At 29.3% G+C, this 9,753-nt stretch overlaps 1 protein-coding gene across 1 annotated transcript in view; it reads left to right on the forward strand.

The window, feature by feature from the left end:
* The window catches only part of LOC111616124 (dehydrogenase/reductase SDR family member 11-like), a gene marked incomplete at its 3' end in the record, with an annotated part of 14,489 nt that overhangs the window by 3,434 nt on the left and 1,302 nt on the right, over nt 1-9,753 (forward strand). Inside the window, exons 3-6 of the mRNA XM_023357551.1 lie at nt 3,803-4,012; nt 4,077-4,212; nt 8,264-8,358; nt 9,561-9,690. Coding sequence (XP_023213319.1) covers nt 3,828-4,012; nt 4,077-4,212; nt 8,264-8,358; nt 9,561-9,690 — 546 coding nt within the window. The remainder of the gene's footprint in view (nt 1-3,802; nt 4,013-4,076; nt 4,213-8,263; nt 8,359-9,560; nt 9,691-9,753) is intronic.

Below are 9,753 nucleotides of genomic sequence, written 5' to 3' on the forward strand. Positions count from 1 at the left end.
CCAACCAGTTATATCCGATGTTTAATCCATGAATTTTTTTTGCTAGTAAAATTGACTTGCCATTTATCTTTCGCCTATAATTGATACTTTTTAACAGAATCTATATAAATGTCTATTACAACTTCTATAAGACTGTGTAATGCTTTTATGGCCAACTGTCGGTAAATAATTTCATGCTCTTTCACTTGAAATGCTTCAAAATTTATTAGAATCGCATTCTGTAATTTATATAAATAAAAATTAGGTTTAGTATTATTTTATATTTAATAAGAAAATAACGAAAAGATTTCATACATAAATATTTTTTACTAACCATATTGAATGTTTATTGATATACGAAATGTCTTGTCTTCCTATTTTTGATATTATAATACGATTATATTCAATTATTTCATCCATTTTATCAAATTGTTAATGTGAAATCTATAAAAATATAATTTTTAAAATTTATATTGTAATTGAATTGAAATGAAACTTATGTTTTTAAAATAAAAAATTAGTTACTAAAATGAAATGAAAGTAAAAAATTATAAAGTATAAGAATTTAACTCAAATTGTACAGTAGCAATAATAATAATAATATTAAAAAAATGTCTTTCTTCAAATCAAATTTATACTGTGTGATCAAACAAACTCATTAATCTTTGAATTACTATATTCTTTATACTAAACCATAATTTCTTTGAAATAATATTTATTTAAGTGATAAACTCTAATTAAAGATATCGAATTTATGAAATGAAACTCTGATTGTATATCAATAAACTTTAAGAATAAATTTTACAACAATAAGGTAATTTATTTTAAAAATAACTTATTTAATTAAGTTAACTAAAAACATAATAAAATTGTAACACTATTAATAATATTATCATTTTAATTAATTTCTACACATTTAAATTTATATTACTGAGTATTTATTTAAATATAATTAAGAAAGAGTTTAAAGAATATTAATTAAACTCCAAGAAAACGAAACTCTGATTGTAATTTCTTAAAATTTGTTTTTCATATGATAGATATAAACCATGCAAATAATTGTCAAGTCTTGACGATTTTTTTTATGTCTAACTGTTAAATTTAAAAAAGATAATAGAATCATTATTAAAAAAATCAGTTTATCGAACTCTTTAGAATGTTCTCCTACAAATCTAAGCTCCCTGAACAGTGTGTTAAGCAGAGATTTTTATTGTAATGCATTGCAAATGCCTCAAAATTAATAATCACTCATATTAAAGTAATACTAATAATAAATACTTACCTTCAAAATTTATTGAAACAGAATTCTATATCATATGAAACTAATTCAGTAATATTTCAAGATCATTTTTCAATATAACAAATACTTTTGAAANATTTAATTTCTAAACTTATATATATATAAACAGTCTTATACACATACATATACATGTAAAAATGTGAAATATTCTTTACAACTCTTATTTATTTTTTTATTTTTATTTAATAAATAAGTTTAATATCGGAAATACAACTTAATTCTTTAATTAATAATAATCTTTTATTCATTTTAGAATTAATTGAGACATTTTTAAAATTAAATTTTAAGGTGGATGAGAAAATCTAAATAATAAAAAACAGGATCCCATAGACATTATCAAACTAGAATATTTGATTTCGATGTATAAAAATATAGCAACGAGTTGCTTAACTTTTTCGGCAACAATCACTACTACTTATGTGGCGCCATCTGTTATGAGAGTTTGTTATAAAAAACTTTTTACATTTTTAATTACTATAAAATGACAAAAAGCTTAATTTTGACGGTAGGGATGAGTTTTGTAAAGGATTGTGAATGTTAATCTATACTAATATTATAAAGAGGTAATGTTTGTAAGTAAGTTTGTATGTCCGCAACTACTCATCCTATTTAAAAAATTTTTTTCACCAAAATTTAGAATGGAACTTCGGGGTGGACATAGGCTGTTTATTAATCCGTTAAACATTTATATAAATTAAAAGATATCATATAGGGTTAAGGCTTTTATGTCCAACAGATGGCGCTACGAGTACGACGCCCTAAGTTTGCTTTTCTGTGAGGATGAACTAAAGCAGATCATCTTCTATCTATCTATCTATATAAATAAAAATGTAATGTTTGTTTGTTCCTACCGATTCCTTTGAAATTTTGACACAATGCTGCATTCGAATACGCACGTGTTTTTATATAATATACGTGTCAAAATTCCCCCCACTGTCCATCTCCCCCACTGGGGGAGATGGACAGGATTAAGGCTTACCGTGAAGAACTTGGCTTCTATTATACTATTTTAGATGCGTTTTTTTTGCATTTTTGATTGCGTTTTAATAGGGTACGTCAAGAGAATGTACACTAAGAAGGGATTTTTTCGAAAAATTCCCACCCCCACGAGGGTAAGTGTTATACATTTATAATAGATACATTTTGAGCCACAACAACGCGTGGCGGGGGTCTGCTAGTAACGGATAAAATTCATTAAGTCATATCTCTCTATAGATATGACAAATGACATTCCTTTATCTCCTCATCTTACACAACTACATGTATGTACAATACAATACCTTCATATACATTATTTAGGCACTGAATTAAAAATATTATAAAAAGTTTATTGTTCCACTATCTTATTCTATAAAACCAAAATTCCATAAATGAGTCATAGTTTCCATTGTTGTAATCTATACTAATAACTTAAAAGGGAGAAAATATTTAAAGAGAAAAATGATACCTTTAACTGATAGAAACAGATAAGAAAGTAAATGTTAGAAAAGATTTTTTTAAAAATAATATCGTATTAATTAACGTTTACATAAACATCGATCGCCCATTTAGCATTATTGTTTCTTTAACAATGATATTTAAAAACAAATACTGTTCATATAAGAACAAAATGTCAGTTACGATTTTATTATACAGTATTATATTGAACATACAATAGAACAATAAGACTAATAAAATTATACAGTGAAAATTCTCTAAAATGTAAATAAAATACAGTTACTACTTTACAAAAATGTTAGAACTTTCCTTTCAAAAATAATTTTTTACGGGGTGAATCCGAAATATCACACTTTTATATCAATTGAATCAATACTCGAATTCACAGAAACTTGTAAATGCGAAAACAGTACTTAAAACCAATAAATAAACGACTTTTAATATCAAAAGGAAACATAATTTATTAGTTTTGCTGATTTATTGTTTTACTATCAGCGGTAGTTTCAAGGACAATGGTGGGAATAAAATACCGTATTTCGTTGCAATTGATAATTTATTGACTCGAGTGTTTTTAAAATTTGGGGGACCAATAAAAAAGTGAAGAATAGCAACTCTCCAATCAGTTTATCTAGTAACCATGGTATTATATTTACTAATGCATAATTGCTTATTGATATATGTATATAGAAACAAAGTACGAATCACGTACTCTGTACATGATCTACGTACAGCGTACGTGAATTTCGTACGAGTGTACTCACGTACGAATCACGTACAGAGTACGTGATTCGTACAGAGTACGTCACTTAACAGTCACTTGTAGCACGTACGAATCACGTACAGAGTACGTGATTCGTACGTGCTACAAGTGACTGTTAATCTAAAACTATCATCATAAAAGTTGCAGGAAGTTGTAGAGTTTAATTAAATATCCTCTCTTGTATATTAACAACAGGTTATAGTACTTACAACGGTAAGACTTTCTTCTCGTTTTAATTCATAAATAAAAATTTAGGTTGGTAATAAAATTTACATTCATTAGTAATTAGTTATGTATTAAGTTTAATTATTATTTAATTCCATTAGACGTTTCTGAAATTCTGCTTTATACATGGATCGTTGGGTTGGTAAAGTAGCCTTGGTTACGGGTGCTTCTACAGGTATAGGTGCCTCCATTTGTAAAGGATTGGTAAGAAATGGGATGAAAGTCGTTGGTTGCGCTAGAAATGTAGATGCCATCAAAAAAATAGCAGAAGAATTAGGATCTTTTACTCACGGTGAATTGTTACCCATAAAGTAAGTCATTCTGAATTTCTGGTATAAATCTACATTGTTTTTTTCTAATTGGTGATTTTTCTAGATGTGATTTAACTAACGAATCGGAAATTTTGAACATGTTTCAAGAAATTAAAAAACATTGTATTAATAATGCTGGTGTCTCTAAAATCTGTCCCTTAATGAGCGGTAACACAGATCATTGGAGAAGTATTCTAGACGTAAGTAGTGTTGGATAGTTCTAGATAATAAGTAGCTTGTTAATGAGAATAACTTTACTATTAGCGCGCTATTTGCTATTAACTGCTAATAGTAGAGTTAAGTCTTTCTTTTTGTCCTGTGGGCACTAAGAGGGCCTTTTTACTAAGTCAGTTGTGGTTTCGGCCAAAGACACAATGAGCTGCCGGGTGACGAAGGACATTCGGACGGACCACCCACCGAATATAATAATAAATAATAAGTATTTATACTATTATTTGTCCCTGCAAATCGTATCTATAGCGATACATGGTATCGGTACTATGTTTTTTTTGTTTTCGTTTGCAAACAACCATCTTCCCGACTATGTAATAAGGTGCACACNGGACGGACCACCCACCGAATATAATAATAAATAATAAGTATTTATACTATTATTTGTCCCTGCAAATCGTATCTATAGCGATACATGGTATCGGTACTATGTTTTTTTTGTTTTCGTTTGCAAACAACCATCTTCCCGACTATGTAATAAGGTGCACACCTCCAACCAAAAGGATCAGGATGCTATTTTATATACGCTTTACCTCTACGTCTAGTGTATATCTATAACAAATAATGAACGGTAGTAATTGTTTATTTACAGATATGCGAGCTTTTAAAATGAACTGAGATTCTAAAAGGAGAAATCTCTGAAATTCTTGAAGTACAAAACATTTTTCCGGAAACTTCAGGAATGTGGGGCATTTCAAGAGTCTCGATAAAACCTTTTAGAACAGGATGTTAAAATACGGAACGTATGCGCGATCCTATACAATATAGAATGTCTGGTTACTTTATCTATATATATAAAATTGCTTGTCCTGACTGACTGACTGAATGACTCACGGATTCATCATCGCCCAGAGCAAACTGCTTAACCTTAAGAGGTGAAATTTGGTAGACAGTTAGGGTAGGTCATGGAAACGCACACTAAGAAGGGACTTTTCGAAATTCACCCGCGGGGGGAGAGGGAGAGGATTAAGGCTTAACCGAAAGAACGGCTTCTAATGTACTATTTTAGATGCGATTTTTTGTTTTTGACTGCGTTTTTGTAGGGTACGCCAAGGGAATGCACACTTCGAAGGGATTTTTCGAAATTCCTCAGCGGGCGGTAGAGGGAGAGGATTTAGTCTTCATCGAGTACTTAGGCGTATTAAATTGATAACATTTCAGACATTGTTATAAATATTTTTATCTATTTCGATTTTAAAAATGTTCGAACCGTTTTAAATTCGAATTTGTTATTGCATATTGGTTTAATTATAGAACGATTGTAAACGTTCCAGAAAATTGATCAAATTAAAAATAGTTCGTTTGATTCTCGGCAATTCTCTTCAGCGGTAGGTGTTATATGACAATTACTATGGTTATTGAAATACTGAATATAAATAGGGTTTGCTTGCAAAATCCGCGCGGGCAAAGCCGCGAGTAACAGCTAGTGTAAACATATAAACCAAAGGTGAAATAATTTCACTTCGAACCGTGATTAGAAATTATAATGCTGGCCACTCCTCTCCCAACCCATCCTCGGCATAAAATATTTGAATTGCACCCAGCTCCCAAAAAGTCTTTAACCCTTGACTGAAAAAATAATACACCGTAAGAAAAACGTTTACGATCCATGATCAAAGGAATTGATGATACTGATCGTTCGAATTCCTGTTGGCTCTGGGTCCTAGTTCGGTCTCACCAATGAGCAATTGTAGTTACGGCACTGATATGCTAGAACATAGAAACTATTAATGGCAAAATATGAATTATTTCCTTTTTTTTTTGTTTAATGATGTAAAGAACAAACGAAACATTGCATTATATTGATATCAGTAAAATTGAGGTCACATTAATTAACTATTTTGTAATAGGTACAAGATTGCTGTAACAGGAAAAAACACATTTTGTCAATAAATATTAATCATACAAAATATGAAACATTTATATATGCTAATAAATCAAAAGTTTTCTGATACGAATGCTATTAAACGATGCGACTGTAGCTCCAATGAAGCTAAAGGTGGATTTGAGTTCTTGCATGTAGTGTCTATGTGAAATGCGTGCAAAAAAATAACGTTAAATTGACATAATTTTGCTGCACGTATTTTGTGTCACTCTTCTTAAGCTGGATTTAAGTCTGGCTTAAGAAGCATGAAGCCAGCAAGCAATATAAATAGGGTAAAAACGGCATATAGCAGCAAACAATATAAATAGGGTAAAACCGGGTAAGATGCCTAGTCGGGAGAGACTCCTAGAAGTTGTTTATTCAAATAATTCTCAGTAGACCAAGTCAATAGTCACTTTAATAGTGACTATTCTCAACGTTCTTACGAAATCGAATACATTTATATAATATTTCTGTTTCATGTGAAAGTAGGGTTAGTTGATTGTAGCCTCTCTGTCTTCGACTACAACACAACCAACCCCATCTTAAATTTTGATCTTGTTCGCCATGAAACAAGGTCAGAATCTAAGATGGACGTTAACTGAGGTCACTGCAGGACAATTATAAGCAAATTATTCCTGCAATTTCAATAGTAGTTTTTCTTTCTGGCTTATTATGTATATAACACAGGAAAGTATTGGAATCGTGTCAAATTTGATCCTCCAGGATTTTGCAAATCTCGACATTTTCAGACCTCCAGAACAACTCAAAAAAGAATCCTTAGACCTGTGTGTTTACGTTGTTTATGTATGTTGTTTCGTTTATTTTAATATATCAGGATGGGGTAATGATTAATTAAGAAACAAAATTTGGCATGATAACTTGTATATAAATAACATTAATAATATTAAATTTTGGTGGTTAAAGGTCAAGGAATGGAGATAGAGAGATGTTACGTGTCATATCTCGAGTAGGATCGGACTTAATGAAGAGTTTACTTATTAGCATTTACAATTTTTATAAAACCCATCTCCACCCTAAAAATTTAAGTCCTTTGCCATTTTATAATAATAATAATAATATAAAAATCGTTTTAAAAAAATCTGGTCACAGACAATTTTAATTTGTTCGTAACATTCTCAGTGTTTTTTTGCAATGGGTTACACAGCTCTGCTAGATTTTTTATCATTGCATACAGTGCCGTAACTAGGCAGATGCAACAGGTCCGCACAGGGCCCACTTGGAAGAGAGCCTAAAATGCATATATTTGTTTTATTATTTTCTCAAATCTAATTATTTAAGGGGCCTAAATGCAAATTCTTGCACAGGGCACAGGAATGGCTAGTTACGGCACTGATTTTCATTACGAGTCTGTTAGCATAGTGGGTACAATTATATTTGGTATATTCAATATTAGTCTTTGTTATTTCTCTTTTTAAATATCTGTCTGTGTACACGTTAACTTGTTTAGTTAACAGTGACTATACGAATAGTTATTCCTTTCATTGCTTTATAATTGGACTGCAATTTAAAAAAAAAATTGTAGACCTATAAATTCCCACTATCGTCTATCTGTTTGTTCTTTCTTAATTTTCATAGCGTAGTTAGATAGATAAAAGTCGAATTCCTGGCTATTAGACATGGAATTTTATAGAGATTCTATAAGCCCATCTTTAACAAAAAAGCATTATGGGCCATTTTTTTAATGCTAATTTTCAATCTTGCATTGATTATGGATTGCCCATCTAGTCAATGGCTACACCTTCCCTTTTACACAGGATTACTTCTGTTATTAATAAGATTATTTTTGCACTGTTCTTTACAGTAACCTTTCAAAATTCAGTGACTTCATACTTCAGATATATTGTTTATATCTTGGTCACTAAAACTTATCTCATAATTGTTTTTACACTTAAGTCCAGACATTGCATATTATGCTACATATGGTCTTTTTCACCTTCTAAACATTCAAAAACTTATATAGAAAAGAAATTAATAGTCAGAAAAATGACTTCCTGTCATTCTATTGAATTGTATATACCAAGTCTTGGATTTGCTGAGACACCCCACTGTTTATTGAAGAAATTTTATATTTCTAATAGAATTATATAATTTATAACTTTAAAAAATGAGTTATTGCAATGGTATTTTATTAGGTTAACATCTTGGCTTTGTGCATTTGTACCCGTGAAGCAATAAAACTGATGAAAGAAAAAGAAATAGATGATGGACAGATAATACATATCAGCAGGTAATTATATATTTGAAATATAAACAAAAAATATTTGAAAATTATCAATTAGAAGTAAAGATATAACAAATAGTTGGTAATTTTTTTCTATAAAAAATTATTTATTTATAGACAAAACTATTAAATATTTGTTACACCTTTAAGGATTACTTATATAGTAATAATTTCATCTAATTGATAATTATTTAACTACGTTGTATCTTTATTTACATCTACATTTATAAATGATGAAGTCAGAAATCATATTAAAATATTTATCACATTTCTTTTTTTGTATACAAAATAGCTATGTTTATTTATGATAAAACATAAAATATGCTAGTTAAAAGTTGTCTTTATTCTTCCCATTATTTTTGTATAAAATCTTAATTTTCTCTCCTCTTCTTCTAGACTTGATTATTCATATATGTGATTGGAAGTCATTACATTATTCCCCATAAATGATTTAGAGTTTCAATTGTTATAAGGTACATTTGAGAACTTTTCCCTTTCACAATAACCCTATATTAATTGCCACATGTTAAGTCTGGATTTCAAAAAAGCCATACTATATTCAATCCATCATTCTTCAAATTTAAGATATTTTCTAACTGGGAAACTTGAGATATAATGTCATAGAGACTTTAGGTTGTTAAAATTTCAAAAAATAAAACAAAGTATTGAGATGTATAGTACAAACTGATTTAAATCAGGTCCACAAATTAAAGAATTATTCAGCTATAACAATTTTGGAGACATTTAAAATCTGAATTTTAAGTCTTATCTAAAAGCCTAACTCATCCTTAATTTGAGGATAGATAAAGCAGGGAAACCCTCCCAAATTTTGCAAAATCAAAACAAAACAAATCAAACTGAGAAAACAAATAACAATAGGTTATCATTGATACCAAATTAAAAAAATGGTACTTGTGTTTTTATTTGTAAACATTTAGGTAAATCAACCCCTGTACTCTCTTAACCAAAGTGTCCCCATACATCCACAATTATAACAATAAAAGCCAGTGTAAACTATAACAAAATGTTTTCTTCACAATTTTTACTGGGTTATATTGTTTACATATTCAAATGTACCGAATAGAAACATTATTTGTTGAAAAAAACTTTATTAAATAAATTCCATACAAAAAATTATCAGTATTAAATTAAAATAATAATTTATTTTATTACCTAAAATCAAAATGTCTTGATAAACTCTTCATTAGTGTACTTGGACGTAAAGTTATTACAGGCTTTGGATCAAGTTTTTATTGTGGAACAAAGCACATGGTAAATGCATTGGCAGAAGGATTAAGACAAGAGTTAAGAGAGGAGAAAAGTAAAATAAGAGTTTGTGTAAGTTTTCAGTTTTTAATTCTTTTATATCTCAGTTTAAAATAGAAATTATTTTATAACACT

The sequence above is a fragment of the Centruroides sculpturatus genome, unplaced genomic scaffold (genome assembly GCF_000671375.1).
Source record: "Centruroides sculpturatus isolate CEXI.00-Female unplaced genomic scaffold, Cexi_2.0 scaffold2941, whole genome shotgun sequence".
Classification (NCBI taxonomy): domain Eukaryota; kingdom Metazoa; phylum Arthropoda; class Arachnida; order Scorpiones; family Buthidae; genus Centruroides; species Centruroides sculpturatus.